General features: G+C 39.5%; 1 protein-coding gene across 2 annotated transcripts in view; it reads right to left on the bottom strand.

Annotated features, from left to right (window-relative positions):
* The window catches only part of LOC121945586 (RNA-binding motif, single-stranded-interacting protein 3-like), a 142,060-nt gene that overhangs the window by 57,945 nt on the left and 59,112 nt on the right, over positions 1 to 25,003 (bottom strand). For both annotated transcript variants that reach the window (XM_042489832.1, XM_042489833.1), the window contains exon 4: positions 19,005 to 19,096. In XM_042489832.1, coding sequence (XP_042345766.1) covers positions 19,005 to 19,096 — 92 coding nt within the window. The remainder of the gene's footprint in view (positions 1 to 19,004; positions 19,097 to 25,003) is intronic.

The raw sequence follows: 25,003 nt of genomic DNA, 5'->3' as shown, positions 1-25,003 counted from the left end.
CCTCCTGTTTTTGTCTTCATCATTCTAAACACATCCTGTTCCAGGGATTTGTTAGACTTAACAATGTATTGATTTAACAACAGCTACAACATGTATACTTGGTTGACTCTGACTCAGAGTAATATGAGTGACTGAGCAGTGGAGTCAGAGTTAGTCGATTCTCTGCCTCCAATACAAACACACGCAAAAAAAGTGCTTGCACACATACATGTGTGTTTTGTGCTTACACCTGACACTATTTCATCCTGATCAATGCTTTTGTCCCACAGACCCAAAGCCAGAAAGCCGTGGCCTGTTGCCATGGTTATCTCTATTTGAAACCGGAGGGATTAACCTCCAGGGGGATGGCTTGGGAGACAGTGAGAGGGAGACAGAGAGAGAAAGAGCGAGAGAGAGGAGAAAAACAAGAAGGAAAAGTGAAAGGAAAACAACTACTGGTGAGAAGAATATAATGATAGAACTTTATAAAGCCAAACCGACAATAAAGGAAAAAGATATAGACAGAAACATGGATAGGGCTGGAGAGGTTAACAGGTTGCCATATCCTAATAGTGTGCTGCCTTGTGCAGAACAATACACAACCACAGTATTTTAACAAAATAAAGAACAGCGTAACACAAAAACTGTTATGCGACTGACTTTATTCACCTTGACTACATTGCCAACTTTATTCCTTTCTTAAATATTGCTTTGGTTTGGATGTGCTTGGTTTGCTTTGGCCGTACAGAAACCACTGGCCTGGATTTCAAAACTAAATATTGGGATTCTCTCACTGAGATGTTGTTTTTCCATTGACTGTTGTTATGCTTTGTGATGAAAACCAACAAAATGCAGCCACTGCATCACACTCCCAGCCCAGCAAAGGATCCTCTTTCTCAAACCTGAGGTTGTGAGTTTGAACCCAGAGCCCCTCTGGTTGAAGAACAGTCGCTGTGCCACAGACGACACGTTCAAAGGAACATGTAGGGGAATTAATTTAATATGCTGGCAGAAAATAAAAGCATGTAAACTGTACCAGTTTTTCATCAGAAGGTGGCTTTTTGAAGATACAAGTTCTTTGCAGTACGCAGGCTCTGTGAAGATGTGCTTGTGTGGTGCTCAGATGTGAGAGCAGAGATTTTCTCGCCATCTTTAGATGTTGGGACGAAGGCACAGTGGGGCCAGCTGACAGCTTGGCGGACCAAGGTTATTTACTTTTAGAAAGGGAAAACCAGCCTGAGTCAGCATATACTAAAGGGCAGAGACACACACAAACACACGCGCTCATGCAAATGCGTGTGCACAGACATCGACACCTAAATCTCTAGTAAGTGCCCCCCCCCCACACACACACACACACACGCACACATGCACGCACACACACACAGCCAAGAGGTTAAGTAGGCTCATCGCTGGAACACCATTGAGAAAACAGTAGCCTAATTATCATCATATCCTCCACCAAGGACACCTCATGACAGCACACTCACATTCATCTATTCATTTTACCTGTACAAATGACATCCTCCCCTCTTACAAAGCCATTAGGCTCTAACAAGAGTCCTTAAACCCTTCCAGCCCAAATTCAGCAGCTTTAGTGTCCTCCCAAGACAGAGCCTTGTTAAAGCTCCGTCATATGAGCACCCAGCACAAACTAGCCTGTGTTCTATTTTAGCTCCCAGCAGTGCAATAACACCAAATTTTACTAACTAGTGCAATGCCCATGCAAAACGTGCCTGTTCGGAACGGGCACTTGCTTGGCTCTAATATTATCCAGAAGATGATCCCAACAACTTCACACTCGAAACTCTGCTTCCTTGGTTCCTGACCAGGCAACATTCAGCAAGTTACATCATTGAGTACCTATTTTGAAAGATACAATATTCATACTAAGCTGTTTACATCTCTAATGAAAATAAATACTCACATTTACATGCAGCACTCGCCATTTTGCTTCTTTTCACAGTTTTCTGTCAGTGGTAGAATTGTTGGACTCTGACTTTACTTCCTTCACTCTCTTGAAAATTTCAGTGCTGCAGTATTTGTGCGTACCCAAAATCCTGTTTCCGAATGTTCAAAAGCAGGCATGTTTTTCCTTCCGACCAAAAATGTGTTATTTTCTTTTGCATGCATTGCTACCCCACAGCTTTGCAAGCTGTTGGCGAGTTGGTTTATATGACCTCCATCAAATTCAGAATATTGTCATAATAGGAATAAATTAATAATATTGGTATAACCTTAGCTACTGATGCCTTAAATGTTTGAGTTTGTTACAATTTAACATCTCCAGTATCTTTCTTTATTTGTTCTTGAATGTACTGTAGCAAGCAACAGAAAGCGAGCTGTACCCAGCAAGCCACTGTGGCTCTAATAGGGGTCCCCTCTCTATACACTACACTGTGTGCACTGCACTTAACACACTACTAATAAATATGTCTCGTACATCTCAAGAAATCACACTATAACACTGCACTGCCTTGTTTTCTTGGCAGTACTCCTGTCAAATGTGAAGTAGATTGAGTTAACGATTGTTGAAAATTGAAAATCGAAGGACAAACATACATACTTACGGAGATTCTTTCCATTTTAGTTATATACACAATCTGATAACGAACAACCCACCACTAAACAGTCAACCAATTCATAAGGACGTTATCTTTAACACATTTGTAGACTCTCTCTCTCTCTCACGCACACACACACACACACACACACACACACACACACACACACACACAAACATAACAATGCAGCAATTATATATAATTCATATAATAGCATGCATAGGAGCATGGACCCAACCACCTCTATATTTAACATTCATAAGAGCAGCCAGGAATTTTTATCCACTTTCTGGACCATGGCTGCTAATGTCCAGTTTGCCCTCTCTATTCTGAATGTGAATGTCCCTGAAAAAAAAGGACCACCAGTGGCAGTCAGTTGGCTCTTCTAAGCTCTTTCCACATTTTATCATTTTATTAATTTTCATTTTTCTGCTGCAACACAAACGTAAACCTGCAAAAGTACATAAATATTACTCATCATTATTATTGAAGATTGATCGCAAAGAGTTATTACTCTTTTTTGTTAAAGCAGTCCTATCTTATCAATTTCAAGAGAATAAGATTTCATGCCCTTGACTTTTAGAGTGTATGATGCTACATTACCTCAAGCTGACACTTCCCAGTATGTTATCTCTTATATCCTCAGTCAAATATACTGACATTAAATAAATCTGTTCCAGTCATCATCATGCTTGTTTCATTTTCCTTGAAATCTATGTAAGTTAACCAACAGATGGCAGTTCAGTCTCTCACTGTTAGATCTTTTTTGTGAAGGATATGAAAAGAGAACTGATTGAGTACCACAATATGAACCACAATGTAGTTTGAAATTCTAATCTCTATGTAATCAATCAGAATTCATTTAATAGTGATTTATAGCCTTCATCATATAACACTTCTATTAATTCAGAGTAAGTCCAATCTATGTAGATGAGTTTAAAAGATAATTTCACCCAAATCTCAACAGATCTTTTGTTGCTTAGTGATATCAAGATAAACTGATAGTCTGAGTTTTAATCTATTATCTATTGTTTTGCCATAAATTTTATGAATCGATGCCACCGCCCCCCATAAAGGCTACATGTGCAAGTAGCTTTACTTTTCACTGCTGCTAGCATAAAACGCAATGGTTACTCAGGATAATCCACGGACCCTGCTGTTTTTGGGGTTTTTTTTTAAATACTGCATGTGTGTATGATTTTGTTGGAGTAACTGTAACCTTTTTCAAGTACTATAACCCTACTTGTGTGTAAAAGCGCAGACTCTATAAACTGCATCTATTTTGCAGAAGAGTGTAAGACCCTGATTAGACAGATCGGCACTATGAGGCCCCTCACGCTGTACAACCTGCAAATGGCAAGGCTTACCGCACTGCCTTTTTTGTTAAAGCCTGCCCTGATGAGACAGAGCTCTTTCTGTGGCTTGCTGCATCTTTTTTTTAATTGTTGCAAGGCAACCACTGAATCACCTGTCCTTAGCTTAACTGCTATTTTCCAAGTAGTAGGTAGTCTTATGTTATTTAAGGATGGGTCAGGGACAGTTTGACAATCTGCTATCAAAGACTGGGCCTACTTAAGGTTGGTAAAACATTATAAAACAACTGAGGCTACAATTTGTTCCAATATATCTTACAGCTTGCCTAGAAAGGCAATATTGATGTGTGCTAATATCAGCTTAACACTGTGTGCAACCATTTCTTGTCCTTGCCATCACATAAGACCCACATCTCAATTCGTCTAATTGGATAATGGGGAAAAATGCCAAAAATTGAAGTTTTTCAACTTGAGGCATTTAGGAAGCTCAGGTGAGGTGCTCAGCATCGCAACAGCAGCGAGCAAAAAACTTCACTCTCATTTAAAAACCATAACAATAAGCCAATCCAGGCTGACTGGGGTCTAAGAGAAGACAAGGCTAAAGGTACATTTTTTCCAAGCAATTTCTTTATTTTAGTGTCATGCTTTTCCCCAGAACCACAAACACTTTGCTGAATTATAAAACCTTGGTTTTATCTTGAATTCTACGCTGTGAAACAGTTCACCTTTTGCAGCAGAGACACACACATGCATGCAAATCTTTCATCTGAGTAAATGTTAAAAGGACCAGCAGGCGTTGCAGGTGTCTCGCTCAACCATCATCATGATTCCTAGAGCATCTCTGTTTAGATCGGCAAAGACAACTGACCCTAAGGAACTCAGTGAGGAAACTTTTCAAGAGGAAGAAGTGTGATGGGGATATGTGATTGAGAGAAAATGAAAGACAGGAGAAAATAAAGAAAAAAGAAAGACAAGTGAAGAGGCAGAGTCGACAGGCTGATAGGCACAGCAAGGGAAAAAGCCTCATTGGTTTTCAGTGGGCATGTGCAGACTCAGACGTACTAAAAGGTTACAGCATTTGATTTGTGATATTCTACTCTGAGAGCCCTCTCTCTCTCTGTCTGGAGGAGCAGTTTGGCTACTGCTGTCCACAAAGTTTGATCGATGGCTGAATTATGCCATCGGATTGTGAATCTAGCAGACTCTGCTGTCTGCCCAATGATAAACAACAAACATGCCTGGCCACCAATAACAATGAGAGATGTGAGGACTGAGCAGCCAATCAGAAAATAGACTTAATAGTGGTCCTATAAAATAGGGACATTTCAGCCAGCCGCTCCTATTTCCATTAATATACTTCATTCATATTCCACACTGTGAGTGGAATACACTCTTTTATTCCTCAAACCCTCCTTTTCTTCAAGCCTTTTATTTCCTTCCTGTACTTCTTCTTTCTCCCTGATCACTCTGCATTCCTCCCTCTCAGAGTTCAAGCTGCCCACTCCATATTCACTCCATCTCTCTCCATCCTCCCTCGCTACAGTTTGGGCTTCCCACACCCTCCCCTCCATCAATCTCTGTATGCACCCTCCCTCGCTCCAGCAGCCCACTCAAAGGCTAATTCCACAGAGGGAAAGAATGTGAGGAGAGGCGTTTTATAGTGTTTTCCAGTTATCTCCGTCCTTATAGAGCTGTTCTCAACCCAGCTCCATCAAACCGAGCACCACCCCCACTCTCCAGCTGCCTACTCTTATTCCTCCTCTGTTCGTGGTAATATTTCCCTCATTCCTCTTTGTTTTCCATCCTCTCCTGGGTAATGGTAAGGGCGGAACTTGATCTGAAGGGTTTCAATCCTAAGTGAGGCAGCAGCCAGTTGTACACCACCTTACTTTAAAAGTTGACACCTCCTGCATTATTTTGCGTGTTTTTCAAATAGAAATGCGTAATCAGATGTTTGCAAAAAGCAGTGACGTATTAGGCGCAAACAATAATAAGTGAAAGGTTTAGTTTGGATTTTATTAATGGGGTTGAATGAGAAACATATTCATAGTCGGTGTATTTACATAAAGTAGTTGGCAGTTGGCAAGCTTCTATGTGGAAAAATAGGCAAGAGTACCAACACTGAAGCAATCAATGTTCTGCTGTTGACAAGGGCAGCAGCATAATGTACCTTAAAAAAGGCAAATCTGAAAAACTCTGTTACTATCAACAGATTCATTTGGCCTGGGGGAAACATGTTTATTACATGGCCACCTCTTAGATCTGTATTTTATTTGATTTATTTAATGATCACATTGAGAAAACATGACTGTGTCTCTGTATGAACAAAACAGTTTGGCTTCTAATTAACTGTGTTGACTGTGCAGTATGTGCTTATATTTTATTTGGCATGACCTCATGTCATGACATCATGGCCCAGATGCTGATTTTCTGCTGTACTATTTTTATTACGGGTTGGGACCACTATTCCATACTTTCTCATTTTGATAAAGAGAAGGTTCTCTATAGAGCAGCAAAAATCCCTAGAAGTCTAAAAACATGAAGTTTTCAAAGCTTTCTCTCTAATACAAAATCCAGCTTTGCGGCTCTTGGGACATTTTCTTTCAGATTGCAGCCATCACCGCTTAACCACCACCCAGTTTTCTTTTTGCTCTGTTTCCACTGTCAGGCATGATGCAGGAAGAGTCATCCACACATTATAAGACATAAAACTATAAATCTGTGTCTTAAATTAACAACTAGGGACTTTTTCATATACAGAATGTCTGTTTTTCTAACCTCTTGGATCAACTGATGTAAAGACTCCAGCAATACCTACCCATTAAAGCACTTGTATATTTCTTTAAAAGCAGGCTGTAGGTAGGGCCTTTCTGAGAAACATGCTTTGATACACAGGACATGATACATTCAAACATTTTCAGCTGCAGTAAACATTTGAATTAAATAGATGAGAAACTCCAAGAAAACTTCATCATCAACACAAAGGTGTCTCAGTGGGACACTGATTGCAAAGTGATCTCCAGGAAATCAACACACTTAGAAACAAAGATGTTGGCAAACTAAAGAAAACAGAAGGAAAAAATAGAGACTGCAAACATCCCGATTTAACCATATACATATTCTCTTGGAGCAGCAGGTACGTTTCAGCCACCTCTTTTCATGTGCATTTTCGATTTGCACAATAAAAAAATCAGTCAGTCATTTTCTGTAACCGCTTGTCCTCGCAAGGGTTGCGGGGGGGGGGGGAGGTGGGCGGAAGGTGGGGTACATCCTGGACAGTTCCCCAGACCATCACAGGGCCGACACATAGAGACAGACAACCATACACGCACACAGTCACACCTAAGGGCAATTTAGAGTCACCAATCAACCTGAGCTGCATGTCTTTGGACTGTGGGAGGAAGCCAGAGACCCCGGAGAGAACCCACGCAGACACGGGGAGAACATGCAAACTCCTCACAGAAGGGCCCCCACCCGGACCAAACCCTGTTCCAACCGGGATTTGAACCAAGGACCCTCTTGCTGTGAGGCAACAGTGCTAACCACAAAGCCACCGTGCCGCCCACAATAAAAAAATATCAGTGTAAATGCCAAAACTTTGAAAAATCTTGAAGTATCGCACAGTAGTTTTTATGCATCAGGGAGGTAAGGCAGGCCAGTCTGCTTTTACAGATAACTGCAAATTAGTGCAAAGGAAACAGATGCAGAGAATGAATGTTGATGTTCAGTCAGTCATGCACTGTCATTTCATAGACCACTGAATGCAGACAGGACTGTTACCAGAACTTTTTAGAGAGCACATACTATAATATTAGTTGTTAGAAAGTCTCTATTTCTAAGTTAACATACATCCATTGCTTTCACTATTTGAAGACGGACTGGTGCCCTTTTAATTACATCATATCATTCTTATGAGCCGCACCTGACTGAGAATTAGTGTCACCTACTGCTTATCTCAATGATCCGACTAACAGTTATTCAACATAACAGTTTTCTAAGAATTTGGGTTGAAATTTGAGCAAATTTGGATGAAAATCCAACTAGTTTGTCTGTTAACCTCTTTTTTTTTTCTTTTTTTTTACGGCTCTGGCAAACTACATCTCAGAAAAGGCAACACTCCTGCTTTAAGCACTAAAATTATCATTTTTAATGAACATACTGCATAAACTATTTATGAGCTTGGAACATTTAGATGGATGGCTTTTGGCTGAATATCACTTAAGCTACAGTATGCCACTCCAGGCTGGATAAACACAACAAAGTCTTTCAAACAACAAACTGATATCCAAAAGAATAGCTGGCTATAAAGATAGGAATGAGAAATTACAGTAGATGGAAATTTAACGTTGCATTTCTAAACATTTTTTAGGGTGGTTAAACTGTAAATTAAACTTAAAAACATCACATGTCTCATGCTACAATTGTTGTGTTGAAGAGTCCAAGCAGGCTATTATGCAAAATTACATTTAGGGGTTTGTAATGAGTATAATAAGCAGTAACACAAATGCTGAAAGAAGTCTAAAAATACTTGTTTTGTCACACCACAGTTTCCTGTTGTCTTTACTAAGACTGTGTTGTGTCTCATCTTGCAGTGCACAGTGATATTTTTCTGTCATAGAAATTGAATTAGACCAGTTGTTTCTATCTCATATTGTGTTCGGGATCTGAAATGTGTCGTTACAAAGCCATTTCAAAGCCAAAACTGTTAATTATGCTCAAATAATAAATGCTCTTGAGTTTTTACTCTTTGTGTTTACACAGTTTTCACACCTTATTAAGTGTGTTAGGCTAATCACTAAGATTTTAATTGTGGCTGCAGTGTTGTATTAGATTTTTGTCCACATGCAATCCCTTTTGATGCTATAATACACAAGTTAATGCAGCAAAATAAAAAAACTGTTCAGTGTCACCAGAAATTATCGTGATTACTGTTATTATGAGAAATATTTTTTTGCATTAGCAATGCCACAGAGGCGCATTAATCACCCAAACATCCATATTCATCTTCATTTTTTTTCTCCATCTCACTGCCTCTCACACTCTCTCTTCCTCCTATCACTTCCATCTCTTCTTTTTCTTTTCTCACTCATCCACTTAACTCCTCCATCTCTCTCCCTCCTCCACACACACTAACATAAAAAAGACACATGCACTTGCAGACATACACACAACCCAGGGCTGGTAATGCAGGGTTAATAAGATTGGAGAGCAGCTGATGGTTGTGCACATTCAGGCCAGATTACATTTAATTCGATTGGGTTTCACTCTCTAGGCTCCCTCCCACTTCTCTCTTCCTTTCTTTCCTCCTTTCTCCTCATGGTCCTATTCCCGCTTTTGTTGGACCAGAGGTGGTCCAGCCTCACAAAAAGACAGGTTTACACAGAGAGGGATAGCATGTGCGCACACACACATTCAGCTTCTGCTCTGGAGTGGCTGCAAATACATACGCACACTCACGTCCTTGGCCACTCTGCTGTCCTCCACTCCAAACCGAATGTGATTCATTATCTGTATTTTACAATGTCAACTCTGCCTTGAACCAGACACAAGGATGGAGGATGGAGCACACGGGGGAGAAAAGAACATTTTAATTAATCAAATGTCGAGACATATTTTTAAATATATTTTGAAATATGAGCCTGCATGAATATTGTAAAACTGTGTAGCAAACAGTCCTATTTGCTGCTGCTGAAAGTGTTACTGTGGGATGGCAGCTGGTTAACACACAAATATTATCCTATCATAGAATAAAAATTTAGAAATTGTAGAAATTTTATTGTAGCAGTCTCATTTGACATTTTATTTTGTGGGGTTTACTGTAGAACCAGGTCCTTCCTAAGAAAGACTGTCATCTCCACCTCTTATACTTAATTCTACTACAAAGAAAACAGTGGCCTTAATGCCATAATATTAATACTATACTACTAATAAAATTCAATCAAAGGAATCTTTGCTGAAAAATCAGTATCAGCAGTGTTTGCTTTGACTACCTCCATTTGTGTGTGAAGTACAAGATAATGTACAAAGAGCTCAAGTTTGTTATTGCCACATCTGAACTGATAAAAGAGAGACAACGCTACCACTAGCTAGATGTCCATCTTTGGGATAAACACATAAACACAATGTTTAAGAGCTTAAAAACAGCAAAAATGACATAAAAAAATAAACTTGCATTGCAACTACTGCTTATATCAACAGGATAAGCTAACTATTTCTTTCTGAGGGGAAGCTAGTTAAAACAGAGGCACACTTTAGGATTTTTTAAATCCTAACAGATATTGAAACTGCAAATGAGACCACATATAACAACATGTAAAGATAATTTAACAGTTTTACTCCTGGACTGTATGGAGAGCAAAAACAGCACACAACACACCAGATTCCACTCAGAAACAACCAAAGTCCTGACCCTCAAAACTAGAAACCTCACAAATCCCTCACAGACAAATATGACCTCAGAGTAAACAAGCATGGCAGACAACCTTTAGAAATACTTTTTACGAGTCAAGAAAATGGCATTAACATGGAATTTAAGCCTATTTTATGTTACAATGCGGAATGCAGGTGAGTAAATCTGTTATAAGCATTAGAGTTGGTGAATATATGTGGTACAGGGCGTCTGTTAATCTTTAAAAAGTTAAAACATTGGCTGCAGAAACTTGGATACAAATAAAGATGGTTTAAATATGAATGTAGCACAAATGGAAAGCCCTGTGTAGATATTCTCCTTTTTCACAGCAAATTCATAATGTTCATAATGCACCATATAATCTGCAGCACCACAGGCGATCATCGAGGTTCCCTCTTTACAACAGGATGTAATGTCTTGAAGACTGTACATTTAATATTTGCAATTTGAAATTAATTTGGCCATGATGGATTTCAACGCAAATTGGGGATGTAAAAAATATTTTTAACAAACCCCACACTACAGGAAAATCTGGCAAGATGATCTTTAGAACCGTCAAAAATTAGCTTTGCTGACAGTAGTTAAGGGGGGCGAATGTGGCCTAAAATTATATTGATTCTTGTTTAATGTGTACCCAGCATTTGTCTAGCATGCTTCCACTTTCTGAGCGTAACATTAGCACTATGGGCTCTCTCAAATGGTGAATGATTTAAAGGGATAGACTGATTAAATTGCTTACAGTTGACAGGCAATTATGTGTGGTCTTGTTTGGAAAGGGTATAAATGTCTTGCATCAACATTTGTACGCTCTGCAGTATAGCATTTTCCAGTCAGACACACACCACAGAAGGTGATAATGCATGTCCTAGCTATGTCAGCTGCTTCCACAAACATGCCCAAAAATGGATTCATCCTCTTTTGAAAAATGTTAAAACTATCACCACAGCTGCAGTATCATTATGGTTCGTATGTCTTCACACAAAAAGAGAGATTTCTGATTCCTGTTAGCCTTTATGTTTAAATATCCAAAGACAAGCTGCAGAGTTTGTAACATTGGCAGTGGTAAATCTAAGCAATGCATATTCTCTGTCACTGCATAGCACGGGTTGTATTAGTAGGTTAAGTGGGATCTGAAATGGATAATGTTTAAATTCACAGCATACCATGAAGAAAAAAAGACATCACAGCAGAACTATAACATTAGGTCCTCCAATTTTAAAATGACGCGTCTCTGTCACAGAGTTTGCTTTAAAAAGAGCATCACCACATTCCACATGATATATTCTAGCTTGTGAAAGGATAGTGTATGATATCTGTCTGGGAAACGCAAGAAAGGGGAAAAAGAACAAGATGAAACACAAAGAAGAAACAGAAAAAAAGAGAATACATAGAAACAACAAAAAGGAAACAAACACATTTGAACATACAGGGGTGAAAGATGAGGAAAAGGAGTCAAAAAAAAGAGGTGCACAGATTCAAGCTAGAGAGAGACGAGAGAGTGATGGACAAGCAGAAAGCAGGGTGAGAAAGAGAGATGCACATGTCTTCCTGTCTATGTGTTTTTGTCTCCTCTCATCTTTTTATATGTCAGTCGGCTCTGTTGTCCTCCTCTTCCCATCACTAACCTCAGCTCGCTCTCTCTCTCTCTCTCTCTATCTCTCTCTCTCTCACACACACACACACACACACACACACACACACACACACACACACACACAATATACAGGCATATATAGGCAGACACAAGCTAGCACACACATGCAAGAAAGCACACACACACTGGATACATCAGTAAACCATTTTGAGAGAACATAAGGCATCTGGCTTTTATCAGACACACACACGCAAGACAGAAGAAAGACAGAAAGAAAGATAGATAGATAGAAAGAGAGGAGAACAGAAAGAAAGAAAGGCAACTAGACAAACCAAAATGTTAAATCAGGGCTGATAAAAGTTAGTCGTACAACAAAGTTCACTTTATGTGTGTGTGTGTTTGTTGTTTCTCAATTCAGTTCAATTAAATTAAATTAAATTAAATTAAATTAAATTCAATTCAATTCAATTCAATTCAATTCAATTCAATTCAATTCAATTCAATTCAATTCAAAGAAGTACCTCAAAGATTTTGTAGGCCATTTGGAGGATTGTTGTGGTTTGCAATGCTTAATTTTTGGGGCAGCAACAGCTAAGTGCCCCCAATCACCTGTTGCTGCCGCTTGTCGCAGTGCTGAAAGACCGTCCCCTTGAGCCATGCTTCTGCTCTCTCTACAAGATAAGCACGGGGTAACACAGCAGCTGCTAACATCCAACACTGAGCCGCTAAGCAGTCCCAACAATCTCACACAAACACCAGTTCTACTCTGTTGTAAAACTCATTAGTAACTGTTGGGTAACATCTGTGTGATGCTAACATTTAGCCATGTCACTGTGTGTGTGACTTTCTCCCAGGCACAGAGCTCACACTCCTGCAGCAGTAGTCACATGATAAACAGAGAGACACAGGGAGCGGTGACAGCAGGAGCTGAGCAAATCAATACACTGCAGGCAGCTGTACAATGGGGCAGCAATTCACCCCTTTTAAATAGAAAATTTTGTGGAAAAGTTGCGGTGATTGGACAAAGTTGCAAGGTCCTTCAGATTTTGCGATATTGGCTGAATTTGCATCAATTACAACATTGCAACATTCCTGAGGGACTGTTTATTGGCATGGGAATATTCACATTGCCAGAGCAAGTGTGAAATAAAAAATGTACACACAGTAAGTAAAGATCTACTTCAAAAAAATGTGGTGTGTAACATAGCAATATTGTCAGCAAATATATAAATCCAAATAAGTATTCTCTCTCTTCTTCTCATCACACCACGCCTTCCTCTCTCAATCCTCACAGATACCCCCATAACCCTCATCTCCTCCTCTTTCTCTCTCTATCCTTCACTATCTGTCCCCACTCAACCCTGTAACTAATGACTCTGGAGGAGGCATTGCAGCACCTGCTGCAGACAAACACAGGAGGAGGGAGTTGGACAAAAAAAAACAATAGGAGAGAGGATGAGGAGGTTGGTGGGTGGGTCAGATGAAGAGAATAAACTAGGCCAAAAAAAGTGTGAAGAGGGGAAGTAAAAAAAAAAAAAAAAAAAAAAAACACAAAAAATAAAAGAGAGAAACAGAAAAGGGGAAAGAAAGGCAGGAGGTGCCAAGGACAAAGTGGAGGGGAGAAGAAGAAAGGGAGAGAAGAGGAGAGGGAGGTGTGAAGTGTCACAGCCAGTGGTACCATCTCTCTAATTAGCATAGTGACCTTGGTCCTCTGTAACTGTTCTTGTACATACACACACACACACACACACACGCACGCACGCACGCACGCACGCACGCACGCACGCACGCATGCACGCACACACACACACACACACACCTCATATGTATAGCAGAGTGTGCATTTTTTGTGTTTGCATAAAAGTAGTACCTACTATGAATTTTAATTTAACACTGCTACATGGAAAAGCATGGAGTAGAAAAAGAACAAAAAAATAAAATGACACACACCGTCATCACATACCTGCATAGAGTGAAGTACAAACATTCTGTGGTGTTCTATGAAATGGGTGAAGTGTAAGTGAAAGGATGACATTTAACACCTTAAACTGAATGAGTATTCAACGTAGATGTACTTACAAAGAGAGAAAGTAAAAATGAAGCAGGCAGACAGAAAAACTAACTGTGAGTGAGCAGGCGAGAGAGAGGGGGAGTACAGCTGTAGCAGTAATCATCTTTCAGGTCAACAGTAATTACCAAGAAGACTGAGGAAGTGAGTGTAGGACACACACACACACACACAATCTTTTCTTCTTCACATCTCGGCTCACTATGTTTTCTTCTTGTCTCGTTTATTTCACAACCAAAACATGCACCTATCACAAAGGAGATGTCAGTGCAAGCTGCGGGGTTTAATGGATAAAGGTTTCTCACCGTGAATACAATTATATATACAACAACAGTCTAATCTGGCTTCAACTGTGCTATAATTAATTCATGGGTAATGTCAGGAAGTAACTTTAATTGTGGTTAACTTTGAGGTTGGCAGTTGAAGTTTCAGACCTCTTACACTGTGAGATATACTGCTGCTTCATACTCACCTAATGGTGTTTTAAGCTATTTTTAAACTCTCTCACTTTGAGTTTAGCCTCTCAAGCAGCATATACTGTACCCCCTACATCACTCACATGATGTGCAACGCAGCAGGATGGTGCCTGTGTTTGGCTTTGATGCTGCCTGTTAATTCCTCTCTGTCCGGTGTACATTCATGCTGAATCTGCTCTAAAGCTGCGTTTCCATCAAAGGCTTTCAGTATAGTACCTTTGGAACCAAAAGTAATACCTACACACAGATATCTAGATCCTAGATCCGTTTAGTGTTTCCACCGCAGATAGTACTCGAACGTGGGCAGGGTTGCTGTCACTCACTACTCTGTCCAGCAGCACTCTCTGTATTGCCTTGGTCACCAATACAGAGCGAAGTCTGCACCCAGTTAACGACCGCAGAATGGAGCTGCAGGCTGGAGTGAAGGTCTCTGTCAATGGCATATTAAAAAATCGTGGGTTTGTGCATTGACTCCTTTTCAGGCAAGAGCAGGGGTTTAGTGCTGAACGAGGGGCCGACATATTTTGAAAAGCCACTCATTACTAAAAGTGCATTTCATCCAAGAGATACCATAAAAACAGATGGGGTGGTCAAAGCTGTTATGTTGAAATATGTTGGATTCATGTCGTCATCTCATGCACTGAATAACATTGCTAGAAAACATTCCTCCTTAAAAGTTGCTGGCAGTTGGCCCAGTGAAGTAAATGATTTTTTTTCAGTCTATAGCTGCTGCTGCTGCTAAAAGCTGCAAAACATCCTTTCATAATGTAGTTATTACTAATGTATGAAAAATTTAAACCAGCCATGACTCAGTCCCAAGCACAGAGTGTTGATTCTCTATTGACCAATGAATGGACCACAGCGTTTCTAGCTCCACCTTTTAGTGCCAGATCTGTGTGCTAGGTACCCCAACAGAGGGATGATGAAAAATGGGGATGGTTTCAATAGCATCAAAGGTACCAACTTTTCACAATGGCAATGCAAAAACGACAGGTTCCCAGATGAACTGAACTGGACCGACCTGCTGGTGGAAACACCCCGTAAGTAGTCATGTTTCTGGCCAGACACAGCTGCAGTCCTTTCCCTATGTGCCATGCTGTATGCACAAGTACAAGGAAGTGTGGGGTAAAGAGTTAGTCTACAGGCACAACTAATAAAGCCTAAGACTACAAGTTAACTTAGGCAGTTCAAGAGATTTAGTGGTGGCCTGAAACTACATTGCATTAGGCAAGCATTACGTTAAAGCTGCACTGTTTCCCAGCTCTGGCGTCTTTCTGAGGGAAGCTTTAAAAATTCCTGGCATCACTGGTTTGTCCCAGTACATTAGATACTTTCCCTCTGATGCTGCAGAGCTCCAAAGCCTTTGTGGAGGAATCCTCTGAATCTGCCCATGGTTTTACGCAAGCATGACAATCAATGTTCACTTGATATAGGTTCTTCATGCTTAATGAGCTCTTCTAGTCAAAGAATTTAGGCTTGTATGATTTTAGCTGAAATCTGGCAGCGGACAAAGTAGTGTGCTCCAATCACTGAACAGTGCCAGGCTGCAGTTTAATCTGCACTCTGAGGATCAAGGATGTCTGGGTGAAGCCTGGGTGACCCTGCAACTATGTCTGGGTCCCAGCTTCACTGTAGCTCAATGATTATTGGAAATGTCTCCTCTTTAGAAGCCCAAATGATGACCCCATTATTTTACTTATCATGCCTCTGGCCCTCTAGTGCTGCTATTGCCTTGTGTTTTGGTTATACAAATGTTAAAATTTGTATAATAGATTATTTTAAATCAATAATTTATGTCACTTAATTAATGACTGTGTAAACATGCTTTCCACTCTCACACCTTTAACACTGACTCCACAGAAATGTTTTTCACACCTCTTTTTCACTCTGATTTAACTCACCTCTTAAGTCCCCATCCTCACACTAAGATCTTTTAATAAGATGTGTCTCTCATCTTGATATATAATAAACTGTAGCCTCTGTTTGTGAGAGAGTGAGAAAAACCTAAGGTGTTAACTCCGCTGTGTGGATAAATGATGATATTCACTTTTCAAGTGTGACTGTAGAAAAGTGGAGCGATTATGGAAATCTACTGAGCTCCATGTCCACCATTTCCACCTGATAGAGCTTTGATTCAGTTATAACTTCTAGATTAAGGATGTGAGAACTAATTATTTTTTATTATTTTATCTATTATTTCCTCCATTACAGACATCCACTGAGATTTACTTGAGAGCATTGAAAAAATATGTTTTTTTCTGATCTCCCTGCTGTCCTTGACTGCATAAATATATTTATTATTTTGTCAATAAGATGAAGGACTCTCCTGCAAAAACCTCAACCATATTCCTTCAGATGAGCACCTGTTCTTTTTTCCTTTGGACAAAAGATAAAGGCAAAAAGGCAGCTTGTAAGTGGTAAATGGATGGTACATTGACTTGCACTTGTATAGTGTCTTTCTAGTCTTCCAACCATTCAAAGCACTTTTACACTACATCTCACATTTATCCATTCTCACACTGGTGGCAGAGAGGTGTAACCTGCTATTCAGGTAACCATTTATACACAATCACATACCAATGAAACAGCCAGCGGGGTTCAATATCTCTCCCATGGATACTTTGACATGAAGACTGGAGGAGCCAGGGATCAAACTGCCAATCTTCCAGTTGGTGGACAACCAGGTTCTGAGCCACAGCCACCCCAAGTAATGTTTACTCAAGTTATATTCAGTCAAATCCAAAACTGAACTACAGACCATCTTGCAATGGACTCAAGCTGCTTCATTTTGATCTTAAACACACACACACACACACACAACACACACACACACACACACACACACACACACACACACACACACACACACACACACACAAACAATACCAGCCAAAACTGCATGGTCAAGGCTAATAAAGATCTAACAACAGTTTTATAGTACAAGGCCATTTATTTGTGTTTTGTTGTTTTTGTCACTAGTGGACATTTGATAGGTTTGTGTGCTTCCTGGCAACTCAATTCAATTTTATAAGGCACTGGAATTAAGCTGTAGGCAGAGCTATGTGATATTTAGCACTTAATAGAGGTAGAGGTAAAAAATGTATCGAAAGCATCTCCTTTAGCCAGGAACAGGAAATATTATGCCACGCCAGGTACTATCAATAAAATTATTACAATATAATTATCCAGTCTGGTTTAACTTACTAACATATACAAAATATATTTTGGACAGTTGAACACGTGACACACTTGGCTGAATGAATCTGCATAGATTAGATAACATGAGGACATTCACATACTTTCTTTCTTTCAGCCCACCACAGGCTTAGTAGTGATATGTAATGTCAAATCAGCACAGCACTATCTCCAAACCCCCCTCTCCCTTAAACGATCAATATGCACCTTTCTTAAATGTCTCATCTCTCTTTCACAAAAGCTAATCATCTTTTTTCTCTCTCTCCATCTACTGCCACCTCACTGCTCTTTTTGGTGGAAAAGCTTTTAACCATCTTGCAGATTAAAGCTAAGAACAAAAGTTTCTGTCCCAGCTAACCCACAAAACCTCTGCATACTCTGAGAATGATGTGGGAAATAGCACAGCATAAGTTTTCACCTCAGTCAGTCTAATTGCTACTGAATGCGTTAAAACCAAGACTTTGTCAAACCCCAATTAAGCTGCTCATTTTACAAAATGTTCGAGGCTTGAGCTGGAAATCCAACAGCCGTGTTTCTGAGACTTCCTCGTTGCACCCTGATTCAGGAAAGTTAGCCCGGACATCAGCAGCTTTGCAGCATAATTAGTTCATGAAACAGTAAGAAGTCTGTGTAATTTCATTTGGAATTGACTCCTTGCCCTCCATTCCATCCCTCCGGAAAACTCAATCTCCAAGGAGTCGAGGGTTCCTCTCTCTTTAATAACAGCTAAACACATCAACACTGCTCTTCCAAATGCCCCCTCAAGCCGTTAGGAACAAAATAAGAGATGGAAGTCTAATGAAAAGAGGTTTAATAGAAGAGCAAGCCAAAGGTGGCTCAGAGGCTTGCTGCTGTTTAATTCAATGGGATGCTCCTGGTGCCTGAAGACGGGCCCATTTTAATTGCACTCCTCTCTCATTTATAAAAGGAAGTATGCAGCGATACAGCTTTAATGAATCTGAAAGCAAGGCAGGGTATTCAGTGTCTTTCTCACTCACATTGAAGGATAATGTGATGGTGCTGGTTAGCCCTGCATGTTTTGGCACAGCATGGTTGCATACAACTACCAGTTACACACACACACACACACACACACACCTAAAACTACAAACACAAATGATTATTAACATTTGAGAGGAAAATTAAGAGCAAATACAAAAGAAAGAAAGAAGAAATGATGAAAGAAAACCATGTTGCAACCTCCGAGCCTGAAAATGAAAGTGCCAAAAACCGCAATTCCTCCAATGGCCACTTGAGGCAGGCTCAAAGAGCGAGATAATCCCAATAGATCCCCATATTAAAAATGCCCTGAGTCTACGTTGAGAATGGCACAACAAGAAAAGTCAAGCACCTCAGTAACAACAAGTAAAGCAGACCAGAGAGTGAGGGGTGGGAGGGAAGCTTACCTTCGCCATCTGTGCCTGGACTCCGCTGGCTTTGAGTGAGGCCACAGCCTTCTGGGCTGCTGCAGGGCTGTCAAAGTCCACAAAGCCATAGCCTGTACATACACAGAAGAAAAGAAAGATGATGATGAGCAAGGTGAGAGAAAAAATGGATTAAAGATAAAGAATATCAGTTAATGTTGTCCTGAATATCCCTGCCAGTGTCTGTTTCTTTTCCAATGCTGCACAGATCCTGTAAATGTGTTAAAATCAAGTCAGGTCACGTATTTAATGAAAACTGCTAGTTCTCCCCATTAAATGTGTTTTAGCACAGAACATCAACAGAATTGGTGTCATAACAGTAACTCTTGCTCTCTTGTTTATGAGCCAAAGAATCTTCTAATGTCTACCCAAGTTTTTGCGTACTATAGCTCTTTTTAATGAAATCATGTCGGTGTTATGTAATGACTCTAGTGTCTTCTATTGCACGGCTGCTCACCATTCATCGCCTGTCAATGTACAAACACTAAACCATGTCTATGGTAGGGCTGATTATTTTCTCTTTGCAGATTTATCAGCTGAATATTTTATCAATTATTGGTATGATTGTTGTTGGTCTATAAAATGAAAGGAGATGGTGAAAACTGTCAAACGGTGTTTCCCAAAGCCCAAGATGACGTCCTCAAAATACACTCAGTTAAGAACCAGAAAATATTTGCATTTTAAAGGCTGGAATCAGAAAATTTTGACTTGTTTTTTTCTTTAAAAATTACTCAAACCAATTACTCAATTATTTAATTTGCAATTAATTTAATAGTTGGCAAGTACTTAATAAATTGTTAGAAGCTCTAGTGTAATGGTTCCTAACTGGTCCAGCCCAGGGACTCAGATTTCTCCTTAGTCATTAGTTCAAGGTCCACACATTACATAAATTACCACAAATTTTATTTAACAAAATATAAACACAGAGTTGGCTTAGAACAAAAAAAAAGAAACATATTGCAAGAGTAAAGACAGATGTCATTTCAAAATAAAAGCCAGAAATTCTCTTTGCTTAAAAATAAAGTGTATTTTTCACAAAACTGACACATTTGCAAGTCACTTTCAGTCTATTCAAAATGGACTTGCGACCCACTTTTGGATCGCAACCCACCAGTTGGTGCAAATGCTGTAATGTATACTGACTAAAGGTTTAAAAAATTCTTTAGTTTTAAATGTAAATTCTACCAGCTTCCTATTGTCTGACATTTAACATCCTACTGCATTGCATGTGAGCTTGTTTTGTCCCTGCTCTGCACTTAATGTGTCAGCACATACAGGGTTCCTGTAGTAGTGGCCAATACAAGTGGCATCAAGAAAAATTCTCTGCATTTAATGCAGCCATTAAAGTGATTCAGAGTCTTGTTTAAAGAAAGAGAGACGCGAAGAGAATGAGTATTAGTCGATTTTATTGCGATATGGCCTGCGTCATTCTGTGTGTCTGTGTGTGCACAAAGTATCTGTCAAGTTGCTGACGCTCTGGGGATCTAGGTCGGGCCCTGCAGGAAGCACTGAAGGACAAAAGGTCTGAACACACACATATCAATCTCTAAATTCAGAAATACGCCCTGTTTTACTAGGTCACATGGGAGGGGCTGGAATGAGATGTCAAATAGACAGAAAGGAGTAAAAGAGACACAGCCTGTCTGCATGGCAGCTTGCGTGCAAGTGTGTGCGGTGTAGGTGAACAAAACCAGAGACTGTTAACACAAGGATGGCTTTGAAAGTGTGTTTATATAAAAGACTAATAAAAAAGACATATTGACACGCATGCATTAAGCTAGAAAGAGAAATGTTCAGAAAGCACAGCAGCTTTGAATTTCCAGCTGTAGTTTTGAGTGGGCTGCATGTTAACACAATTAAATGATCCACATTTCAAAAGCCTCACTCATTACAATCCTAAATGTAAACATGTTAAGAATGAGGGAATACACGTTCTCTCGATCTCACACGCCCATACACACGCTCTCTCCTCATTTCTAACATCTGTTCTTGTCTGTCTGTTTTTTCCAGGATTTGGAGCCACGCTCTGTTTTGCTGATAAGCAGATGATTTTTTATTGTTCAAAGGCAGCAAGCTGCTTTCACAGCAAGATATGTACTGCACACACAAATATTTATACTGTTGCTAATGAGAAACCCATAATTTAGCCAAAATAAGATAGCACAAACACAAACATACTCATATGATGTGCACACATTAACGACTGGGGCAAACACAGATCCAGACAAGCATGGATATACACATGCACAGTATGCAGAGATACACAAGCATTCAGTCTTTTTTAATCTATATTCATCTAATTAGGGGCACACCAAAACAGATGAACTAATTGAGAGTGCACAAACATACAGCATTCATTAGTAGCCTGGCAAGATGCTTTTATTTGACTCCAGAACATTTTGAAAAGTTCCATTTCTCATATCTCACACTTGAACTAATGGCTGTTTGTTTAACCATTGACTGTCCATGTAATTAGTGGGAAAATAAAACCCGAAACGCAGTTCACAATGGATAATTCAATCACTACTAGTCCAAAACAGATCCTGTTGTTCGATGGCAGAAGTTTGCCATTATTGGCTAGGCGTGTGGCTGTCGAAATTAAGTTACTGTCTTGACAAACCTGCTGTTTTAAAAGTGAATCTGCAGATTTTACAAATCAAAGTCTATTTACAGGTCTTGAGAAATACTAATAAATATCTTTTAAAAAACCATATGAAGCCTTTCGTGGTTCCAGAGGGAGCTCATCAAAATCAGATAAACTGCCTCAAGTGATGCCACTCCAACGTCGCTTGAGGCTGAAGACTATAAGTTTAAAATTGAAAAAAAAATTGGGGTGTGGAGTCAGAAAAAAAGTGAGATACCAGACTTCTGCTGCATGCTTCTTATCTTTGCTTTTGGCAAGCAGGTCAAGTCACCATTACCCGCTCCTTGTAGCACACCCAAATCTCCCACTGAATTGCTGGTGTTGGAGATGAATTGTGGGTAATGTAGGCAGCAGGTTTTGACAAGAAAGAAGTATATGTGAAATACGAAGATGACATCTCTAGTTCTGTACCTTTTTTAACTGCCCATTGTGAATCCTTCGATGCAATTAGAGCGCACTGCCATATCAGTGGAGTACATTTTGAAAGAAAAAAAATGTGGCTACTTAAAAATAATAAGCTGTATGAGTTTTCTGTGTAGAAGCCAAAAACAGTAACTAACGTCACAAATCTTAACCAGATCTTAAAGGGAAACTTCACTCTAAAATCAAAAACACATATTTTTCCTCTTACCTTTAGTGCTATTTATCAGTCTAAGATTTTGGTGTTATACAGATCAAATAAACCTCAACAGTAATGTCTCTTTCCAGAAACAATGACCCAGTTACTCAAGATAGTCCACAGACAGTTTCATGCAGGAACTAGTTTCTATCTACCGAACTACACTGTATCAACAAGCAGTGAGAAGCATGCATCTACTGCTAGCTCACATAGCACTGATACAGTTAGCTGGTGTAGATCTGTAGAGAGAAACTACTCCCGAAACAAAACTGATCACAACAATGTCTGTGTATTATCTTGAGTAACCGGGTCATGATTTCTGGGAAGAGACACTGCAGTTTTTAAAGCAAAGCAAAGCAATCTAGATTTATAAATAGTACTACAGGTAAGAGGAAAAATATAAATATATATTTTTTAACTGCTCCTTTAAAATATTATTTCACATCATTCACTGTGACACTTTCTAATTGTCTCACTTGAAGTAGTTCATTTGTTAAGCAGTTTATTTAACCAATTTTATTTCCTCCTCTGTAACAATTAAGCATGAAATTCATTATGGATTATTAAATTTCTGTGTTATGAGGGCAGCAGGGGCGTCCATGACATAGAAGGTCTGCATAACAAATGCAATAGCCAATTTTCAGTTATTTTAATCCATCAAGGATGTAGAAATTTAGGATTTTACAGAGATTGAATTAAGAAGCTATATTGGATAAATACAACTTGTAGACTGTTGGCTCAGTTTGTGTGTTAGAGGCTAAAATATGCTTTTAACAAGTATGGTAACATTAAAAGATTTTAAGCCCTGTGCTATGGTAGTCGATGGAAGTGATGATTTTGAGATAACTTAATGTCATTTACATCATAACTAGAATATTTTGAAATATTGAGAACAAATTATGTTGTCCTGTCACTAAGTACTGTATTTATACCTTTTCACTGTATTATTTACTGTAAATATGTCTGTCTGGTTTGATTTATCCAGTGCAGCGAGATAGTATTTTTCTCACATGGTATCAGAATAATACTATAGGGATTGGCAGATTCATATATTAGCATATTTACATGTTTTAATGTAGTTTATTTTGCTGAAGGTGATCAGTGTGATATTTATAATCAATGTGAGAAACTTATGGTGCTAATCAGATATTGTGTAGAGTAAAAACAGGGCACTTAGGTGTTATTGGCCAATTGTGGAAGTTTACGGCCTTCAAACTAGAGGCTTAAGACTTACAGTAAATCTGCAATGTAACCAAGAGTCACTTCATAGGGCTGCTCTGTGGATTTACTGATCAACTGTGTAACTCATATCAAATGAGTCCTCAATATAACTGTACCAGAAAAATGGGTCCATGTCTCAGTAGCCTTGTACATGATTTCTTATAGAAATAATTTTGAGTTGTTGAAGATGCTGGCATGTAATCTAGCTTTGCCCTGCACATATTAGTTAGTTCTTACAGGCACTATCCACTATTCCAAAGACATGAATGATACACACATTATTTTTCTCCATGTGCTCATTTCATTGACAAGTTCAGTGTGATAGAACATCAGCCATGAAAGGTTCCATATCCTTTGACTGTATTCATCATTCATGAAGCATTCAGTGTTTTCTGAAAAAGTATTAGCCTCTTCCCCCAGGGAGATCAAAGGTCAAGTATCAGTGACTAAACACACCCCAGGAGCTGATTGGGATTCATTGTCTTGCTCAAGGACACTTCAGCTGAGTGGAAGCTCATTGAGTCTGTGAGCAGATGCCTGCATTTCAAGCTGATGGACAGCTTCCCAAATCACCACGTCTGCCCTAAATATGATTTGTAAACTTTCATATCACCTGTACACTAAAAGCTACCATCTTTAGTTTGGTGAAAAATTCTCATCTCATGTAAGTGATAGCTCTTCTATGCACGATGATGAGGATATTTCCAGAGAATGAAAAATAATATCTTTGGATTATATAATCCTTCTCATTTGTGCCCTGTCCCTCCCATCTGTGGCCTTATGATGACACAGAGATGGAAATTCATCTTGCTGTGTCAGGCTTGACAAACATTCTGTTCATGAATGGAAAAAATACAAAAAAAATATATATATATATTACAAAGCGCACTCCCAAGTGAATACACACTCATATGCACTCATAGACACAGATGGAAGCACAGATAAACATGAGCACACACACATTGTTCCCATCTAATCTCCTGAGCTCCCAGAGTTCCTGGCCCTGGGCCATTAGAATGGGCTAACCAAGTACAGAGGGAAAAGGCGAGAGAGGAGGAATGGGGGGAGGCAGTGAGTTGGAGGGGAGAGAGTGGCAGGCAGAGAGGGAGAGTAAGAATAAGATGAAAATCAGGAGGGAGGGAGGTGGAGAAAAGGCAGGAGACATGGAGACAGTGAGAGGGAGGGTGCTTGTCTTTGGGAAATGGAAATCCTTTACAATCTAAAGTGGTTTCCTCTCCCTTCCTTCCTCCATCCTGTGCTCTGTGCCCTCTCCCTCCCCCAGAGCTCCCACGCTGCTAACTAGAAAACTGTCAGTGTATTTAACATTGAGCCCACTACAAAGCCAAGGATTTCACAAAGAAAATCTTTATATTATTTTCAGAGAACAAAGCAAAAGATCTGCTTTCTTTGTTCACTGAAATGAGAGTGCATTTAATGGTAATTCTCAGGATAATGTTTCTTTTTAGGGCTAACATTTTAATGTATCTATGCATCATA

This window comes from Plectropomus leopardus, chromosome 7, assembly GCF_008729295.1.
Source record: "Plectropomus leopardus isolate mb chromosome 7, YSFRI_Pleo_2.0, whole genome shotgun sequence".
NCBI lineage: Eukaryota > Metazoa > Chordata > Actinopteri > Perciformes > Serranidae > Plectropomus > Plectropomus leopardus.
The sequence above is the reverse complement of the archived record's forward strand: the minus strand, read 5'-3'. Positions and strand labels throughout refer to the sequence as shown.